This window comes from Lonchura striata, chromosome 22 (assembly GCF_050655825.1).
Source record: "Lonchura striata isolate lonStrDom1 chromosome 22, ASM5065582v1, whole genome shotgun sequence".
In the NCBI taxonomy this organism is placed as follows: Eukaryota; Metazoa; Chordata; class Aves; order Passeriformes; family Estrildidae; genus Lonchura; species Lonchura striata.
Genome location: NC_140724.1, coordinates 4,415,931 through 4,436,449, shown reverse-complemented (window position 1 = coordinate 4,436,449; position 20,519 = coordinate 4,415,931). Strand labels below are relative to the sequence as shown.

The 20,519-nt window shown below is 49.4% G+C and overlaps 1 protein-coding gene across 4 annotated transcripts in view; it reads right to left on the bottom strand.

Moving 5' to 3' along the window:
- DPYSL2 (dihydropyrimidinase like 2) overlaps nt 1-18,535 on the bottom strand; it is a 55,998-nt gene extending 37,463 nt beyond the window's left edge. The window contains exons 1-4 of one of the 4 annotated variants that reach the window (XM_085559234.1): nt 18,386-18,535; nt 17,149-17,518; nt 3,410-3,498; nt 2,019-2,203 (exon numbers count right to left, since the gene is read on the bottom strand). In XM_085559234.1, the coding sequence (XP_085415360.1) occupies nt 2,019-2,203; nt 3,410-3,498; nt 17,149-17,499 (625 nt within the window). In that variant the 5' untranslated portion in view covers nt 17,500-17,518; nt 18,386-18,535. Of the gene's footprint in view, nt 1-2,018; nt 2,204-3,409; nt 3,499-7,034; nt 7,418-17,148; nt 17,532-17,868; nt 18,088-18,385 lie in introns of those variants that run through there. The other 3 variants (XM_085559235.1, XM_021546272.3, XM_021546273.4) reach the window with 3 other exon arrangements.
- Nucleotides 18,536-20,519: the final 1,984 nt, after the last annotated feature.

Genomic DNA, 20,519 nt, shown 5'->3' with positions numbered 1-20,519 from the left:
CAGAGCTTCACTGTGGAAGAACTTGTCCAGATTTTGCTCAGAGAAAAGCTGAGCTGACACAGGGCAGAGGCTCTGAAGCTTTGAAGTCCACTCTGGGTCATTCATCCTGCTTTGCACTGCTCCAGCTGCTGACTCCCACCCAGCAGAAATGTCTCTCCACCATCCTATTTAGTCCAATTAGTCCTTGCTGCAGTCTCAGGAAGATTTATTTTTTGTGGTTCAGAGATGATTTTGTATTTTGGTGTCTTAGTCTGAAATACTCAAGATGGTCAAGTTTAATCCCTAGTTTTCTCTAAATGGCTTGCTCATGGTCATAATCCAAATTATGTTCATATTCATAAGGAGAAATTGTAAAATGGGGTATCCTCCTTCCACCTCCATAAGTCAGAAAAGTCTTACCTTATCATTAGTGAGGTATTCAGGTACTACAGCCATAAAGGCAATAAATATTTACACACATAAAGGATTTCTGAAGCAGGCAGCTCTGCTGAGGTAAAATTAGGCAACCAAAGTAAAGGGCTACTCCAAAAAAAATTTGCAAACCAATTTCTACTTTCAAAAAGTGCTACTGAGGGGAACAGTGCTGCTGAAAGGTCACATGCAGATGACAGATAATGTTCTTTTGATCTAATTCGACTTAACAAGGAAGAGCAAAATGAAAATTCAAGTGTGAACCAGGTACTCTAACAAAGGAGCAACCAACGAAACCAAGTCAATGAAGTGAGACTGGAAATAAAAAACCATTTCAGTGCTACTGATTTAAGCTGACAGCAAAGATTGGAAGGAGAACTGGGTATTGGTGTGCACAAAGGGACCATCCACAGCCACACCCCCTGTGTGGGTGAGGTTACCTTCAGACACAAACCTCACACCCTGAAGTGATGATTTTATGAAAAATCATTTCCCGAGTTATTTTATTTCTTTGAAGCATCAGACTCAGAGCTACTTCCAGCCTCCTGTCAAACAATTCAAGTCCAGCCAGCAGGCCAGGGATCAAGGACTGCTCACAGTCATGGGCTGGGAGATGAGGATGCTCCAGTCCGTGCAGAGCTTGGCTTGAACTGAGCAGAGTTCAGCTGGCTCCTGGCTGTGCCTGAGATCTCTTTGTACCCATGGACTGAACAACAGACACTGACACAGGTTCTGAACCAGCTGCTTTCATTCCTCTGCACCTGAACTCCTGTTCTGTGCAATGGCAGCACCTGAGAGTACATGAAAGACTGTGAGATGCTCAGATTTTGGATCACTTCACACCTTTATCCCTCATTCCCACATGCAGAGCCTGGGACACCATGGTAGATTTTTACACCTGATCCTGCAACAAACAGAGGGGTTTGTTTTTTATTCTGGCTCAAACAAAGCTACAGGGTTATGACTCGCTCGTGGTTTAAGATCCTGTGGCCATCATAAGCAGGGACAGATAGCCTGGAAATCATTCCTGAGGCATTTTAGAGACAGAAGGGAACACCCAAAGTATCTAATCCTGCTGCCAGCACATCCGTCAGTCTGTGTTTTTTTATTTTGAGGTATTTTCACTTCACAATTCCTCTCTTTCTCCAAAGGAGGAAATGAGCCCAAGCAGAGCTACATTAACAAAAATCTTGGTGGCTAAAGCAGATCCTGAAGTAAGTGGCCCAGTTTTCAAAGACACACTGAACACTGGCGTCAGGCTTCTGGGTGTGACAAACACCATAGTTATCTCTCCACAGACAAGGGACCAAGGCACAGGAATGTGGGGGATCTGCTCCTCTCTCTGGAGCCAGAGGTCACAGAGACACTAGTTCAAGCAGGAGCAGACCCAAAAACTTGCTGAAGTCACACCACCAGCAAGGGAAGACAAATTAAATGAGTGACAACTGCAAGATGGGGGAATCCTGGAGTCCTGCTTTTCTGCCCCTATTCCCACAAGCTTCTCCCAGCCAGACACTGATCTAGAACAAGGTGACTCCCAAAGCTCTTGCTCTTATCTGGGAAAGAAAAAAGCCCAGCTTTGCTGGAAGAGGAAAGCAGGCACTTACTGATCATGGTGGTGCCTCCAGCCAGTGCAGCTTTGGTCCCTTGGAAGAAATCATCAGCAGATGTCATCCCCTGCTCTGGCATCTGGAAGCGGGTGTGGACGTCGATCCCTCCGGGAATCACCATCCTGCCGTGGGCCTCGATGGTTTTCACTCCCCCTGGCACGATCAAGTTCTCCCCTATCTGCCTGGGGAAGAGGTTTTGAGCAGCAGGTCAGGCACAGCCAGGTAAGCAGCTGTAAACAAACACCCCTGTGCTACTTAGCCTAGCTGCACTTGTCTTTTCCCATCTAAAGCAGGGCACAGGATCAGCACACACAGGGCTGAGGGTGTTGTAGGCTTCCCCTGGAAGCATTTGTGTAACGGTGAGGTAAGGGTGCAATTTCTTCAGGATTTTGGGACAACATAACAGGAAGGAAAAGGAGCCCCTCACTGCACCCAACACAGCCTTCCTGGGGCTGGACTTTTTAAAGCAGCAGCTCAACACTTGTTGCAGCTCTCTAACAGCCACTTCCACGTTACCATTGTTTGGGAACACTGGAAGAATTTTTGATTCTTTATTTTCTACCTTCCTCTCATATGGAAGTATTACAGAGTCCCTACACAAACATAAATTCCAGCAGATATTGGTCACCAAATTCCTGGTGAGACCCTCAGAGGTCTCTCCAGTCCAACTCTTCACAGACCTATTTTTAGCAGTGCAGTAGTGGATGCTATTAATTAGCTGTCTCTGGCTGGCTCCTTTAACTTTTAACCTTGATTAAAAAAGCACATGTGCTGACTGTTTAGCCAGAACAGGAAAATTCCTTGTTTGTAACCTCTGGCTTGTATGTTTTTTCCTAGGAGTAATTTTCCAAAGAAATCTGTAACACATTTAATGTGCCAGAACACATGTTCCAGGCCTGAAAGAGGTCTGAACCTCTTCCACTACAGGGTCCTTTTTTACTTGTGGGGGGTTGGAGTGATCTCTGCATCACAGACCCAGAGAAGTCAGCACTGCAAGAGATTTCCAGAGGTCACCTAAGTCCAGCCTCCAAGCCTAAAAGAGAATTGTGTTAGGACGCTGAACTCTGAATTCAAAATATCTGGAGTCATAACTCAGTGAAACTTTACAGCACAGATAACTTCAAACACACGTGTCATCTCAGCATGGGGCTGCTGTCATGGCTAAAATTAAGCACATGCAAGTACCTCCTTGGAGCCAGCAGGGTTTGGGCCCAGTTGTTTATTTATTCAATACCCTACTTTTAAAGCTCCTTCATTAAACACCAGGATAGATGTGGAAATATTCATTTTTCACTGTAATTTAATAGATCTCCCAGAGATTAAGCTATTCCAGCCAATCTGCAGTGCATTTCTGTACATACCCAGTCCCACCATGAGGCTTCACTTACTTTATCAAGCCATCCTCCATGTAAATGTCTGCATAGAAGGACTGGTCGTCATTAACTATTTTACCACCTTTGATCAAAAGACGATCGCTCTGCAACAAAAGAAGCACAGCACAAGACACAATTATTCAATGGGAGAGCTGACAGTCTGCAGTGTCACTCCAGAGATGAAAGAGGAGGGAAGGCAACAACCTCTGCATTATTCACCAGCACACATCAAAACACCAGTCAACTGCCGCACTTTCAACTGGAAAGATAAAATGCTTTATTTCATCTGCAAGGCCTTTCATCACCGATGATCCAAAAAACAAAATAAAAATCAGAATGAGGAAAGAAATGGTTCCAGTGATGTTATCTACTCTGGCAGCTTCACTCCTACCTGAAGCCTGCCACCATCACCTGCAGCAGCAGCACTAAATAACACTTGGAGGGATGTGTCAGAACCACATCTCTTATTTCTTTCTTTTGGTCATACGCAGAATTTCCTATATGCATCCACACAGTGGAGTCACTGTTTGGCTCCATGTGAGTCAGCTGCTGTCAGGGAAATGGCCCAAAAGTCTGTTGCTGGGGGTTACACAACACAAACAAACTCCTTTGGTCCACTTCAGTGATGTTTCAGTGCAGGGGATCCAGAGCACCACTGCAGAACCAGATGGAATACGTGCACGCATTTAGCAAATTAGGGTTAAGGGAAGGACATACAAAACGGTTATTAAAGTTTCCTCAAATTAGAAGACAGTTTGGCAGGAACAGGAAGGCAATTATAAAAAGGCAGTTATCAGGCAGTGTGATTTTATCCCAGCCCAGGTTACAGCTTGCTTCTGCAAGATTTTAGGTCAAAAACAAATGTTGGCTTTCAGGTTTTTTTTTTCCTTGCAGTAGTCATAAATAAGAGTGAAACTCGCTGCAGAGCTCCTGATGGGGAGGAGAGTTAAAAATGTCTGGCTGCTACAACCCCCGGTTCCTTCATTCCCCCCATCACAGATGCATTTTTACAGCAGATGAATATTTAAAGCAAAGCACACACATGCTGTGAATCTTTGGCTTAAACCACACCTTTGGCCCTCAGATCTGCACTTGTACTTACTCTGATCCTTTTCTCCTTTCTCACAGAAACATCTTTGAAAGAGAACAAAGCAATACCAGCACAGCCAAAGGCTGGGGGAATCAAAACCTAGACTTTTAACTCAGAGGTGCCACGGACTTATAGAAAATATATATAAGAAATTATATAAAAATACATATAAAACAGTGATGGGGGTGCTGAGGGCTCCGATTTTGAAGTGCCAACTCCACTCGTTGAAGGAACAATCAGGCATTTTCCCAAATTCCTCATAATAAAACCGAAGAGCTGGAGCACCCAATTCTCAATTGACATGGCTCTTTTAACACCAAAAGGGTCCATGAATTGCACCAGATACTGATTTATACCATTATATCCATCTTTTGCATCACTGCTTAACATCTAGGAGATGTTCAGCCCATCTCCCTCCTTTTCTGCTTCTCCTTCCTCCTCCTCCTGCAATGGAGAGTTCCCCTGGATAATGCTACTGATTTCAAATACAAAGAAACCGTCAAAATTTAAATTTAGGAGCTGCTGCAAATGTCAAGAAACCTGAGCGAATAAATGTGGGGTGTGAAAAACCCACTTGTCTTTCAATACCAGCCTCTCCAGCAAACTATCCTACATGTTTACCATTTCCAGAAATACTGCAGTGTTGATGCTCACCTCCACTGCAGGCTCCTCGTGCCATTAAAATGGGAAAACCTGGCCATGGATGCCACCAACAGCCCAAGTCCTCACACACTGGGCATCAATTAGGGAAGAAGAAGGGGGAAAATAGATGCGAAATGGCGACAAAAACGCAGCCTGGAGCATTTTAATGATGCTCCTGGCAGTAACCAGGGCTGCTGCTGGGCTCTCGAGAAGGCTCCGAGATCAGGACAAATCCTCCTGCTCATCTCAACCACCCTGGAGACAAAAGCACACACAGCTCACATCCCTGCGAGGGCCTGCCACCAAATCTGTGTCTATTCAGCAGCAAAATCAGGGCAGCCACACATCCATTATCCTCATTTTTCCAGCATTAGCCTCGGTTGATAATCCCAGGTTTGCACAACAGCAAACAGAAGCAGAATCTGATTTTTCCTACTCCTTTGCAGGAGGATTGTGTGCACAGAACATAAATCAGAGCGTTCAGCCAGAAGAAAAAATGCGTCATGCTACTCCTGGCCCATGACAGGGATTCAGCAGGAACCTCCATTGCCCTTTAAACAGAGGCAGCTTTTTAAACTCTCTACCATTGGACTCTTGGAGGGAAACTGACTCCCCTTTCCAGAGAAAAAAATAATTTATAAAAAGAAGGATGCTCCATTTATCAATAACCATTTTGCACATCCTCTCCCTTCCTTAAAACACTGCCATTGTACAATCGAGCGACTCCTGCCCAAACCCGACACGTCAAAGCCCCGTTCCGGAGCTCCTTTTCCTGCCCCCGAGGATGAGGAGGGAGGACGGGGAAGGGTGTGTCCGTGGGGAAGGTGAAGAACCGCTGCCAAGGACGAAGAACTCCCGTGTCCATGAAAACAAGCGGCTCCAGCAGCCCGTTAGGCGAGGATATCTTACGTAACCAAAAGTTGGTACCCTTGGATCTGCAATACCTGCCCTAAATCGGCTCCCACAACAAGGAGACCCAGGGAGGGGCTTATATAACAGCTCCTTCCATGTCCCCCGGGACCGCACCGAAACCTGCGCCTTGCCAGAACCTTCCCGGCCAAGCAAAGCCCATCCCGGACAATCCCCAGCGCCAGCCCGCCGGGGACCGGGCGCTCCGGGATGCGCTCGCCCGGCGCCGCCCTTCGCCGGGCTGGGACGGGCGGGGATGGAGCCCCCCGGGATGGCACCGATCCCCTGCCAGGCACAGCCGGGGGCTGGAGAGACCCTCCGGGGGCTGGGGGAGACCCTCCGGGTACAACCCGAGGGCTGGGAGAGACCCTCCGGGGGATGGGAGAGACCCTCCGGGGGCTGGGAGAGACCCTCCGGGGGCTGGGAGAGACCCTCCGGGTACACCCCGAGGGCTGGGAGAGACCCTCCGGGGGATGGGAGAGACCCTCCGGGGGATGGGAGAGACCCTCCGGGGGATGGGAGAGACCCTCCGGGGGCTGGGAGAGACCCTCCGGGGGATGGGAGAGACCCTCCGGGGGATGGGGGAGACCCTCCGGGGGATGGGGGAGACCCTCCGGGGGCTGGGAGAGACCCTCCGGGGGATGGGGGAGACCCTCCGGGGGATGGGGGAGACCCTCCGGGGGCTGGGAGAGACCCTCCGGGGGATGGGGGAGACCCTCCGGGGGATGGGGGAGACCCTCCGGGCACACCCCGAGGGGCCGGGACCCCTCCCCGGGCACGGCCCGACGGCGCCGATCGCCCGGGCGGGGGTCCCCGATGTTCTCCCGGGGCCGGCTCCGCCGACCCCCGGCCCCCCCGGCGCTGCAGCACAGGAAGCGCCGCATTATCCCTGATCCCATTATCCTGCCCCAGCCCCGCATCGCTCCGGCACACAAAGGGCTCCATCCCCGCGCACCCCTCCCCCTTCCCCGCCGCCGCTCCCCCCTGCGCTCCACTCACCGTGATCCGCGGAATATTTTTCTTCCCCTGATAAGACATCTTGGGAAATCAAGCCCCGATGTATTTATTCAAGGGTGTTGTATTCTTTTGTAAAGAGAAGCGCGGCGGCTGCTGCACCGCTATTGTCTCCCGCGACCTCCCCTCCACCAGTGTGTAGATCAAGGAAAAAAACAAAACAATAAAAAAAACCCAAAAAAAAACCCAAACAAAAACCACCAAAAAAAACCAACAGAACAAAAATCAATCTCCCGAGGCCAAATCACTGCGATGCAGGGAAGGGGAGCGCGGGGGAGGGCGCGGCACGGCGCGAGAGGTAATCGGCTCTCCGCAATGGCAGGAACGGGAGAAGCAGCCAACCCTGCGCGCCTCCCTTTCTTCCCTGTGCCCGGAGCCCTGCCCAGCCCCGGCAAAGCCCGGCCCAGCCCCGGCAAAGCCCAACCCAGCCCCGGCAAAGCCCAACCCAGCCCAACCCAGCCCGGCCCAGCCCAGCCCGGCCCGGCCCGGCCCGGCCCCCAGCAGCGGCGGGGCGGGAGCGCGCATGCGCCCCCCGCCGCTCCCGGGCCCGGTCCGCCCGGCACGCCGCGCCATTGGCTGAGCGCCCGCCGGGATGCAAATCAACGGCGGCCTCCACCCAATGGGAGAGCGGGGGACGCGAGGAATGTAAATGAGCGGTGGGCGGGGCTGCGGGGTCGCGGGCGGGGAGGCGTCGGGACGTGTCGGGATAAGAGCTCGGGATATGATGTCGGGATATGATGTCGGGATGTTATCTCGGGATATCTCGGGATACACGGACCGCAATCCATCGGGATGCGCCAAGCACCGCCCGCCCGGCCCCCCGCTCCCACCGCAGCGCTTCCCGTGGGCCCCGCGCTAGTAAGCTGCAGCGCTGGGCGGGGCAGCCGCGGGGCTGTGCGAAGGGAGCCCTTCGGGGGATGCTCACACCCCGCTTTATTCCCCTGCGACATCCCCCGGGAGCGGCAGGAAGGACCCCGCTATTCCCGACACCCCCATGAGGCTGTACCCATCCCGGGAGAAGCGGGATCCATCCCCCGTTCCCGGAGTGCGGGCAGCCTCCATCCCCCCGAGCACGGGAAAAGCGGAGGATGCCCGGCGGGGAACTCGCTGCTTTGCATCGTCTTTGTCCTACCCCGCCCTTCCTGCCGCTCCCAATTAGCAAACAGGCGAGGGTAGGGGGAATAAAGATTTGAAGCCGCTTCCACGCTTTGTTTTCCCAGTCTGCCTTTCTCCCATGCCTCGTCCAGAAAATCCAGCCCGGATCCAACCCCCCCAGCCACCTGTGGTCACTAACCTGAAACCTGAGTGCCAGGGAAATGTGGGCTCAGAGCTACGCACCCGGCCGTGGTTGTCCTCTCCATGGTCTCCCGGGCCATTCCTTACTACTGCAGTGCTGCCAACTCCGTGTTCCATGTTTCAGTCACACTTGGAGTCAAATTTCTCAGTCCCTGAACTCCATAAGCTGGTACTTCAAGGAAAGAAATGCATTAAATGGCATAAATATCTCCTCGTTGTTGACAGCGCACTTGTCTCAGTGCAGGGAAGGGTGGTGGGGTCCGTGGCCAGGCGGTTCCTCTCACATCAGCTGTGCTGGGGTAAGGTACAGGACAATTTTTTGAGAACTCAGTGCCACAAGTTCACTTCTGCTTGAAGGTTGCAACTAATAATGATCAAAGACTTACCTTCCCTCACTCATGAATTTCACATCACACAAACTGCATCTTTGCCTGCCACGAAATTGTGATCTCTGCATATCCAAACACACCACGCAAAGCCACTAAGAAATGAAACCTTTGGTCTAGGAGAGCAGTAAATCATGATAAAGACAACATCTGGTCAAACAGACTCCTACCCAGACCTTTTATGTTCATTTATTCACAGGAAGCCCTAAGGAATATAGGGAAGTAGTTTTTTCTGGCTATAGGTAGGATATCACACAACATTTAAGGAACTGATGTGTCAATCAGTTAATATCCAATTAGCAACAAATGAAAAAGTGGCTTATTATGACAGTGACAAAATTATTAATTTGTCAGCCTGTAGGGTTTATTTTGATTTAATGATTAGACTAGACAACCCTGAATGAGTTATCCTGAGACTCTGATGTGTGCTTGAAGAAGATTTGAAACCTTAGCATATTTTTGCTCAGAACGTGGTACCAAGAACCTACATCAAGTCTCAAATTTAGACAGTGCAACTGTTCCATTTTTTTCTCTTTGATGCTTGTTTTCCTCCTCAGTTTAATGTCTGAATTGTTCCATGCCTTTTATTTGCAGGTAGGAGAGTACCAGAGAGGAATCACACACTGCCCAAGGCTGGGAGCTGGCACCCAGGCCTTGGGCAGTGGATCACCAACACACCTAGAGCCCATCTCAGCTGCCCAAACACACCTATTCCAAATTTTCTTCTTTTTTTATTTTAAAAATACATCCTACTGCACATGGGCTTAATTCAGAGCAGCAGTTCTTGAACATTGAGTATTCCACAATCATATATTCTATGACTTGGATCCAGCAGTGACTAGGGTCACAAAGCAATAACCAATCTTCAGGAGACACTTAGCTTGTCTTTCTCATCACCTTGTTGCAAGAACCTAAGTAATACAAGAATTAAGTAAATTCAGAGATTAAAGGGCTGGAAAACCACAGTTGCTGAAAATGCAACAACTACACAGCACCAAATTTTTAAAACTTCCATGATTTAGGAGCATGATTTAGCTCCCAAGCTTGTCTCTTAGCTTCATTACAGCACACGGATATGCCCCAATTTTCTTTGCTTTTAATGATGAGCTAAAACGTCAAAATAAGTAACATTTAAATTACTGTAGTTTTAAATTACCAGTAAAAATTACCAGTAAAAACTGGTTTATTTGGCCTTGTTAAAAAAAGGTGAGGAATGGAACTTGCCTATTGTATAATCTCGAGAGGAGAGGAGAGGAGAGGAGAAGAGTTAATGGACAGTGTTGGGATGAGAACAATTGGGAAACCACCTGGAATTACTTAAGTGCATCTTTTTGTTTGGTTCTGATAGAGCTTGGAGCAATCTGGTCCAGTGGAACTGGTTGAGCTTTAAGGTTCTTTCCAACCCAAACCATTCCAGGATTCTCGGAGTAATTCCTCTGATAAATCTCTAGTTTCTGCATAAATTCCCCCACAAGTTAAATGAAGAAAAGTAACTATTCAGGAAATGTCAGGGGCAGGAGTTGGATCTTTTGTTGAAAGTCAAGAATTGAACTTTCATGTTAAATCCTGGCAGGATATAACATGAAAGTTATCCAGCCCTGCTGCCCCACAGCAGTGCTGGGATATTTGGAGAAGTGATGGGATTTCTGGATAATGCTGATGCACTTTGTCTTCCACAGGTCTCTTAATGCACACAGGGGGCTGAACAGGATAAAATTAAAGATGTCACATTAATGAGCACTGTCTAATCAATGCTAATAAAGGGGAATACAAGAGTGTCCCTGGCCCATCCTCAGGCTTCATGTATTTGGGGGAGTATTGGATTTTCATCAGCCCTTCCTGCCCAGCTGCTGCAGCACTTCTCGTGAGACTCTTGGCTGCAAAAACTTACTTCATGTTAAAGGAACATATATATGTCTAAATTTATATCCTGCAAATGTCTAGAGGGAAAATGGCACAGGAATATGAGAGTCCCTGTGCAGTGATAATCTATGCTAAAATCATCAGAATAAATCCATGCTGAAATAAATCAGCACAGGCATCAGAGGAAATCAATTTACATCAGCTCTGAATCTTAACTCACGGATTCTGTGAACTACCATAAAGCACTTGGAAAAGAATTTTATTCCCACTGTGAGTTACTGGATGGTTGGGAAAAGAAGTATTAAAAAGAGTTTCTTCCTCTGTGGAATTTTAGTGTAATGGCAACAAAGCCCACATAATTTCTGCAACACTCAAATTGCTTCTACTCCTACTGAATACTTAAAGGTGTGTCCACAATGGCGTTTTGCCATGAAATTAAAAAACCTGCAAATGGAAATATCCATTTTAAAACTTAATGAAAAGAGGGATCAGAGATGGATTTAAATAAACTGGGCCAAAAGAGCTTCCAGGAGTTCACCCACCAGGCCCTGATTTGCTGCCATGATCCTGCCAATGCCAATTGTTGCTCCAACTCTCAATGATTCTAAAGGAGTTTTCCATGGATCCAGGAACATCCTGCATACTAGGAAGTGCAGAGAGGATTAAATCCAGGCTGGTACATGGTAGGAGGAGTTACATCTGTCCTTCCCAAAAGATTATGAAAGAACTGTCCTTCATTAATCATCGTAAATGAAATTACTGAGGGGAGTTGTGCTTGACAACAGACATCTCTTGTTTTATTATCTTAGAGCAGAAAATGAAAATTAAGAGTTATGGCAAAGAAATTACCATGGGGGTCAAACATGTTACTATGAGAAGTTAAAAATCATACAGCTTCTCAGAGAAATAGCCTGATTTTTTTTTTTTTAATACAGATTAGCACTTTTTTTGAGGGTAAGATTCACTTTCTAGCCACACAAACAGGTCAATCAAAATGTACATTCGATCTGCAAAATAAAATTAACCTTACAATTGATTTTCTTTCTTTTAATACCCAGAGAACCCCTTCAGGAGGCTCAAAAATAGCATTTGAAGAAGGCTGTTAGTGTTGGAGTGTGTTTCTTAGAGGAAATGTCCTGAGCACCGTGATGTGAATTATCCTTAAACAATCCTAGCAATTAAACAATTCCCCATCACGAACCCAGCAACGAGCCAGGCTCTCCTCAGGGTTCTAGACAGGGATTGCTCTGTCAGGGGTTGTACAGTTCAAAGAAAAAATCTGCTATTCTCTCCAAACCACATCCTGCCCTGACCTGCACCACAGCTAAATGCAGAATTTCTGGAATAAAGGCATGGGGCATTCTGGAATTGCAGAAATTCTGGAATTGCAGAAATTCTGGAATAAAGGCATGGGACATTCTGGAATTGCAGAAATTCTGGAATTGCAGAAATTCTGGAATAAAGGCATGGGACATTCTGGAATTGCAGAAATTCTGGAATTGCAGAATTTCTGGAATAAAGGCATGGGACATTCTGGAATTGCAGGATTTCTGGAATAAAGGCATGGGGCATTCAGGCCTCGCTGTCACTGCCTCTCCCTTTCATCCCCTGGCACTCCCAGGCCCATGGGAAGCATGGGTAGGTGCTAAGAAATGTCTGGTTTTAGTGATTGTACAATTTTTTAACATTATAATCCCTTCTCCTTCCCCAAAAACCTAGAGGGCAAAGCATCAAGCTCTCAGCCACGGCTGTCCCTGCTTGTGCCAGCCAGCTTTGCCTTCCCCTGAAGTGCAGGATGATCATAACTCAGGGAAAAAATGGAATTTTGGCCTCTATTCTCCCACCATGAGAATCATTCCTGCTCTTTGGGAGGGGGTCACAGGACAGGACATCAATAATCACACAGAAGTGAAGAGAGGTTTGGGTTTTGGTGGTTTTCTGCTCCCAAATGCTGTTGTTTTATAAGCTAAGAGATACACCCAGATTTGATGTGTCACAAGGCAGATGGGTGATAAAGGAGTCAGACACGGCCCCGCAGGTAAAAATCCTTATGCAGACCCTAAATGACTGCTCAGCACCTACTAAAAACCAGATGGGGCCTGTTAAATTGTGTGCAGGGAGGTGGCATAAGGGTGGCACAGCAAACTGCCACTCCCACGTGCCAATAATTGCAATTATCCCTTGGGATGCAGCCTGGATCAGCTCCAAGCCGAGCAGGGAGATCTGGCCACAAATGTTTAAATTTTCCCATCAAATCTTTAACCCAAATAATCCATTGTGCCTGGATCAAAACCCCTTGTTCATTCCTGCATGGAAATATGGTATTAGTAAATTCTGCATGTAAAACCACTCCAGAAGACACCCATTGGATGTGTGGAACAGCAGCTGTGCAGAATGATGGCTTTGAGAAGAAGTTAAGAGGACTTTGGCATTTTTGCTCCTCACTCTTGTTTTTTGTTGGTTTTTTTTTCCACAAACCATCCCAACCCATTGGAAGAATATGCAAGTCATCCTCCCTTATGATTATTTTGCAAGCAATGATTGTCGAAACAAGGCTAGAAAAATTGCAGGCATTGTAACAAATTAAACTCAGGACTGCGTTTCCAGCTGTCTGGAACAGCTCCTTTGTTTTAGACAACAGTTCCATTAATGTTCCAGAGTCTGTGATTATTTGAGCTCTCAACAACATCCTGTTATTCATTATTTCTCTCCAGGAATGAACAACCATGATCCTGAGAGCTTTGAGGTTTTAGGAAAAAGTCCAGTCATGTCACAAGCTTCATGGCAGTGTTTTGCAAGTGAGTTCTTTCCTATCAATTCTAAACTAAAAACATTTTCCTACTGTCTGTTTATTCGTTGTTGTTATTTGTTACAATAGGCTTAGTTGGTTTAGACCAGCAGTTTACACATAGTGCTCTGTGCTTCCCAAAGGGCCAGGAACTGTTTTAAGGGAGGCAAAAAAGGAATTTAAAGGTGCCCAAGGAAAACACCTGAACCACTGGAGTTACTACGAGATGGCAAATGAAGGAGACATCTGGGATCCCAGGCCTTGTAGGGTCTGAGCAGGTACTCAGGCTCTCAGCAAACCAGATTAAAGTCCTGGTGATCTCTCTTGCAATTAAACCTTGTTTTTCTCTATAGGTGTTTCCTAAAATACTGTCATTCTCCCAAAAATGCGGGAGGAAGGAGTAGCAAGTACAGATATGGGAAATCTGAGAAATACACTAGGAGAAATGACCCAGCTGAAGAAATCAATGGCCAAAGTTTTTCAAACCCCAGATGGATGCCCCTCTCTCAAGACTTGTCATGCAAGGAAAAGGGGAATATTGGGATGGCATTCCAGCAGTCCCTGCTCTGGGACCAGGAACCTTCCAGCTTCTGCACTGACTACAAAGCAGAGCTTTGGGCAACAGAGCTGGGGAAGGGTCAGGAGCACCAGGAGAGGCTGAGGGAGCTGGGAAGGGGCTGGAGAATTCCTGAGGGAGCTGGGAAGGGGCTGGAGAGTTCCTGAGGAGCTGGGAAGGGGCTGGAGAGTTCCTGAGGGAGATGGGAAGGGAATGGAGAATTCCTGAGGAGCTGGGAAGGGAATGGAGAGTTCCTGAGGAGCTGGGAAGGGGCTGGAGAGTTCCTGAGGGAGCTGGGAAGGGGCTGGAGAGTTCCTGAGGAGCTGGGAAAGGGGCTCAGCCCTGGAGCAAAGGGGGATCAGGGGGGACCTTGTGGCTCTGCACAGCTCCTGCCAGGGACAGGAGGAGAGGGAACGGCCTCAGGCTGGGCAGGGCAGGCTCAGGGTGGAACCAGCAGGAATTTCCCCATGGAAAGGGAGCTCAGGAACTGGAAATGCCCAGGGAGGGTTGGATCCCATCCCTGGAGGTGTCCCAGGAACTCCTGGATGTGGCACTCAGAGCTCTGGGGACAATGTGGGGACTGGGCACAGCTGGGACTCGATACTCCTGAAGGGCTTTTCCAACCTGGATTATTCTGTGGGTAAATCCCACTGCAGAAATTGATCTTCCAGGTGCTCAGCAGCTCCTGGGAGCCAGGTCAAGGACCTCTTGCCTCGTTTAGGGAATCCCAGATCTGAAGGTTTTGTTCTTGTCACATCCCATGCTGAGCCCAGACACTGAACCAGCAGCTCCAGAACCAGGAGCAGCCCCAAGAGGGAGAGGAGAAAGTTCAGAAGGGAAGCAGCAGCACAGTCAGTTCTCCTGGCAGCAGCAGAGCTTGGCTCCAAGCTGAGCTGCAGACCTGTTGAACTGGCCACCAGAGACGGAGCTGCAAACGCTGCTGGAACTGAGCTGAGCCTTCCTGGTGCCTCCAGAGATGATCTTAACCCTGAATTATGAGGCAGCACAGCCCAGGGGCAGCACGTGATAGATGGCTACAGAATGTCCCAGGCAAGGCAGACACAGAGGGATTTGATTGCCCTTATCTTGCCCCGCAAAACAAAATATTGCAATTTAATGTGGAATAATTGCATCCCCTTTTTTGCCCTCTTGACAGTTGAGACCTCAGAGAAAAACATAAAAAATAGCTTGTCCACATTGCTTTGTTAACTATTTCAAAGGGGATTAAGATGAGATTTTTCTATATGTGACAGAAAGGATGACTGAGTTTTAAACCCATAAAGCCAATTTTGCTTGCTGAGGATTTAACCATTGATTCAAGCTATGGGTGCAGTCAGCTGGAAAACCAAAGCTAAAACATTCCTGCAATAAATTCCCAATCCATAGCATGACATCTATCCCAAGAGACTTCACTTACCCCAGTGCTCACCACTCCTCTCATCACGATCCACTGGCATCAGTGTTAAAGTAAAGCTAATGAGAAACAGCTCAAATATTTTGTACCATCCCATTATTTCATCCCCTCAGTTAACATTTAGGCAATAATCTTTAAAATAGAACAAAAAACAGACTTAAAAAATATTATTGATATTCTCAGTGGATTCTGATTTTGCACAATGTTGCACTTAAATTTTTATTATACTGGTCAGAAAATAATTTATCTTTTCAGAGTTAATGTATATCCTGCTTATACTTATGTCCCACAGGACATCAGATAGTCCAAAATTAGCTCTTAAAACATCATGAATTGCAGAACCTTTGACTCCCTGAGATGAAAAAGCCCTTTATTCTTGAAACGCACCTTGATTGTTCCAACAAGACTAATTAATCATGGAAAGTTACTCCATTAATAGACACTCCAGCATGATCAAGCAAACTTGAGGCATCTGTAGTGGCAAATTTTTGTTTGGGTTTGGGAAACCAGGTTTGGAGCATTGTGGAGCACATCCTCCTCCTCACTGGGGCTGGTGTGTGGGAATTCTGAAAATCTGTGCCTGTCTTTGTGAGCTCTTTGTAACAGCACTGGCTGGATAGAGCCCTCAGGTCACTGCAACAGAGTCTGATCTGGGGAGGATGAGCCTCTAGTTTATATTTTATAACTAATACATGTGATTAATTTATATTTTATATTACCTTCAGTAATACTTCACGTTTCTGAAAGCAGGAGAAAGTGGTGAACAAGCCCATATTCTGAATTCCAGGCAGACTTCTGCCCAGCATGCACAATCCATATCAGAATTAAAATCCTAGGAGCAGATCCCAGAAGAAAGGGCTGCTCTGTACCCACGGGGAGGCTGCTCAGAGGAACTCCTGCCCTATAGCTGGAGTTTAGCAGGCTGCTGGGAGGTCCTTCATTCATTCATTTCTGCTCTTCCAGCCTCTGCCAGCATTGTCAGAGGTGTGCACTGAGTATTTCCTGGCTCACAGCTGAGCCAAGCTGGTTTAAATCCATCTATTGAGGAAAGCAGATGGGCATGGTCAGGCAGATCTATGGGTTCAGTGGGTTTTGCCTCTGGAAGAGAATGGGCTTTATTACACCCTGACAGAGCCAGAGAATGGGAAGTATCTGCAGCAGTCTTAAAATCCTGGGAGGAGTTCTGGGTTGCTACAAGGATGCCTCATTCCTGTGAAAGTCCCAGATCTTCCCGAGTCAAAAATGCCCACTGCAGCCAGCAGCCCTGCTGAAATTTGGCACTGAAATGCAGCTGCCGGGGTCGCTCCGGCTCCTGTCCTCCCCTGGGAGCAGGGCAGGAGTCCCCCCTGGAAGGAGCCTGCAGGGATTTGATCCCGGTGGGTGCAGCCTCACTGATGCTCTTTTGCTCACAGCCGCCTTTCTGTTCCGTGAGCTGCATCCCTGCCTGGGTGGGGCATTTCCCTACCTTCGTGCTGGGGGAATTGCCTAAGAAACAAAAAAGTCGCTGTTTCTCCCCAGACAGGAGGGCAGGGCGGGGTGTTGGTGAGTGCGGGGGGGTGGGGAGGGATCTTCTTTCTTCTCGTGCCCCCCTCTCGTACACCTGCAGAGAGCAGCGGACAGCTCCGGAGGGAGGGCTCTGCGAGAGATGCTGCTGCCACACGGATGCAGGGACATAAAAGCCAGCGGCTGCAGGTGGAGAGGATCCGTCCTCTCTGCAGCCTATCGCGTGCCCGAGTTCTCCCCAGACAACACACACATATATATATATAAATATATCTCTATATATATGCACCCACCTTGTCATTCAGGTTCTGCAGCGCCTCCTTCCCCGTGGCACTCCTGATCTCCACCTTTCTCCCGAATTCAACAGATGGTTCCCCTCCCTTCCCGCTCTGCTTGCAATAGACGGACTGAGCATCTGGACCCAGGTGGGCAACATCCTTCTGCTTTGCCACCACTTTGTTACAGCCGCGGCCCACCGAGAGCGAGTCGAAGTCGATGGTCTTGTTCTCCAGGGAGCCTTCCACCGGGCAGAACATGCCACAGAATTTCTGCCGGGGCTTGGGACTGCCCGAGCCCAGGTTTTTGAAGAAGGCTGGCACTTCTTCTTCCTCGCCCTGCCGCCCGTTCTGCTTCCTCTCTGCCATGGCTGGGGTGGTCTCCCTGCTAAGGGGGAATAACAACAGCGGTAACCAGGAGGATCCTGCACACGCACACACACACACACACACACTCGGAGAGAAGAGGTGGGGAGGAAAAAAAGGACGGATCTGGGTCCTAGAGACACGGCAACATCAGCTGCAAAGGGCTGTGCCCGGCCGGCCCCCTGCCCCCATCGGCACCGCCAGCCTGTGGCTCGCTCGCTTTCTCTCTTTCTTTGATGCAGCGCAAAGTTGAAGCAAGGATGGGGCAGATCCTGCTGCAATAAAGGGAGGAGGCTTCAAGTTCCCAGCATCCAGATGCGGAGGGAGGGAAAAGGAGAGAGAGAGAAGGGAAAAAAAAAAAAAAAAGCTCACTCTGCAGCAGAAACTGAGGACTGCTCCGGAAGTGATGCGAATGGTGAAGTGGCAAATGGACTCGATCAGGTTGGAGCAACAGCCCCCTTCACACCCACCTCTCCCCCTCCCCTTCCCCGGCGTGCGGATCTCGCTGTTCCAGAGGCTGATGGGGTCCGAGCACCTCCTCCGCTCCGGCCGCTCCTCCTGCCCGGCCGGGCAGCGAGGGGCTCTGCCTCTGTGCCTGCTCCCTGCCTCCCCCAGCCCAGCAATGGTGGAGAGCTCCGGGAATCCCATTGTTCCTCACTTTGCCCAGCGCCGCGGAGCCGAGGGCGGGAGCAGCTGGGATCGCAGCTGGGTCAGGGGGGTTGGAGCAGAACGCTGACTCAGCTTCCTGGGGTTCGGGGCGTCGCTGGTGCAGACCCTCTCAGGGGGGAAAGGGGCTGATGGATGGCATTGAAGAGAGGGTGAAAAAGAGATAAGGATGGGAGAGGGATATGGGAACCGGCGGAAAAACGAGCTGCCAACGGGGACTTACCTCCAGAAGCCCAAATTCTTGACCTTGCGAGTCAGTTAAGCCTCCGCAGTGCCAGGAGACCCCGGTTCCTCCCTGCGGGAGATGAGGAGAGGCAGCCACAGGCGGCTACGGCTGAGGGCAGGTTTCTAGAGGAGGAGACAGAGCAGCCCCGCGTGCTCCTGCCCGGGGTGACAGTGACCCTGCGAGAGACGGGGACCAGGGGGACATGGGGACAGAGGGGGGCAAAGGGAAGAGGGGGGCAGAAGGGAGATGGGAGCCGAGGAACGATGGGGAGGAAGGGAGAGATGGGCAAAGGGGAGATGGGGGCGAGGAGAGGCTGGGGGAGAAAGGGGAAATGGGGGATGGAGAGCGGATGAGGGCAGAGCGAGGGTGGGGAGCAGAGCGGAGATAGAGGGCGAAGAGAGGTGCAGCGCAGAGGAGACGGGGAAGAGGGAAGATGGGGGCAAGGGAGAGGGGTGGAGGTCGAGGGGGAGACGGGACCCCGCTGGTCCCGGCCCGGCCACCGGCGCTGTCCCTTCAGCACCGCCGTGCCCGGCTGGGGCGGCGCGGAGCCCGCCGGGCTCCGGCTGCTCTGCTCAGCCCATCCTGGCATCCTCTGCCGCTTATTCCCCGGGCTTGGCACCGAAACGAGCCGCTCCGGGCACAGCGAGGTGGAGGGAGGGCTGGGGTCATTCCCAGAGGGACTCTTGGAGTGGAGTCCCCCAGACCCTGTGAGCCCCTGGGGATGTGGGAGTAGAGCCAGCCTGGTCACAAAGGTAAGAAGTGCAGCATACAATAGGTCGTCTCCACCTGATAATGCGTTTTTTATGTGTGATTGGGGCCCTCAGGATAATCCATATGCAATATTTGTGCGGGCCGAACCCAGTGGCCAGGCTGCTTATTCCCATGCATTATTCATTGATAGGCATCTTTGCACATTTGCGTGCATTAACTGTTAATTGAGAGGCATCTGTATCCAAATAGCTACCAAGCACCTTTGCAACATTAAAAAAAAGAAAAACCCAAAAAACCCCCCAAAAAACCCACACTAAAATAAATAAATCATGGTGTATTTAAAAAATAATAATCCCAGAGCCATCTCTCCCTGCAAACCACACCTAAATCAAGGCATTTGTATCCAAAAGGTGGAAAATCACCAAAGCCAAGGTCACAACCGAGCAAAGCCCAGTAATAAATGCACAGTGCAGTGATAAAAGACTCCAGACTAAAAGGAAAAAAAAAAAATAAGCCCGCAGCTTGGCCCTGAAGGATGAGGATGATGTGCTCTGGTAACTAATGAAGGAGGGAGGAATCCAAAGGCAGGGGCTCTCCAGGGGAACAGCCCCACCTCCTTCCCCTCCTGGGATCACCCCCGAGGACCCAAGCAGGGTCACAGCCCTGCTGGTCTCAAGTGCTTGGCTGGGGACTGGAGCCCAACAGATGGCCTCTCAGGTACACACAAGTGCTGTTTTATTTAAGCTTTATAAATATTAATTGCCAGAGCACTGCTGATCAGGCAGCACCGGGGCTGTGGTGAGTGCTGGTGGAGGCTCCAGCAGGAGGGAAGCCTCGGAGTGGCTGTGCTGACACGTTCTGCACTTTGCTGAGATGAAGGCAGTGGCTTTCGGGGACAGCTGGAATCCAGCTCGGGCATCCCTTGGCACAGCCCTGGGAGATGCTCAGATGGCCACAGGCTCTGCGGAGGGGTGGGAAGGATCTGTCAGGAAAGCCAGAGGCCGTGCAGGGATCCAGACAGGAATGAAATCCTGCAGAAGGACTGAACCTCCAAGTGTCTCAGGGAGAGCTGGTAAAGGTCACTCCCAAAGGCTGAGTTTTCCTGCTCTACAGATCTGACTCTTACAATAACCCCACAATGTACAGATAATCTCACACTGAATATCCATCTCCAAGTGCTTCCCCTTCCACAGGCACTCGAGGACACACTCAGGGGTATTTCAGTTATTTGAGGTTTGTGTTTCCAGTTGGGCTCATGGCAACTCTGTTGAAGACCTTACCTGTGTCTGCTGATCTGCTGCTGGTCTCCCGTATCAAACCAAGAATTATTTCAATCACCCAGGGGAAATTCAGACATTCCAAACTGCAAAAAGACATCTTCCTTTGGCTTTATTCTCCTTTTTGGGTATTTCACAGTGTC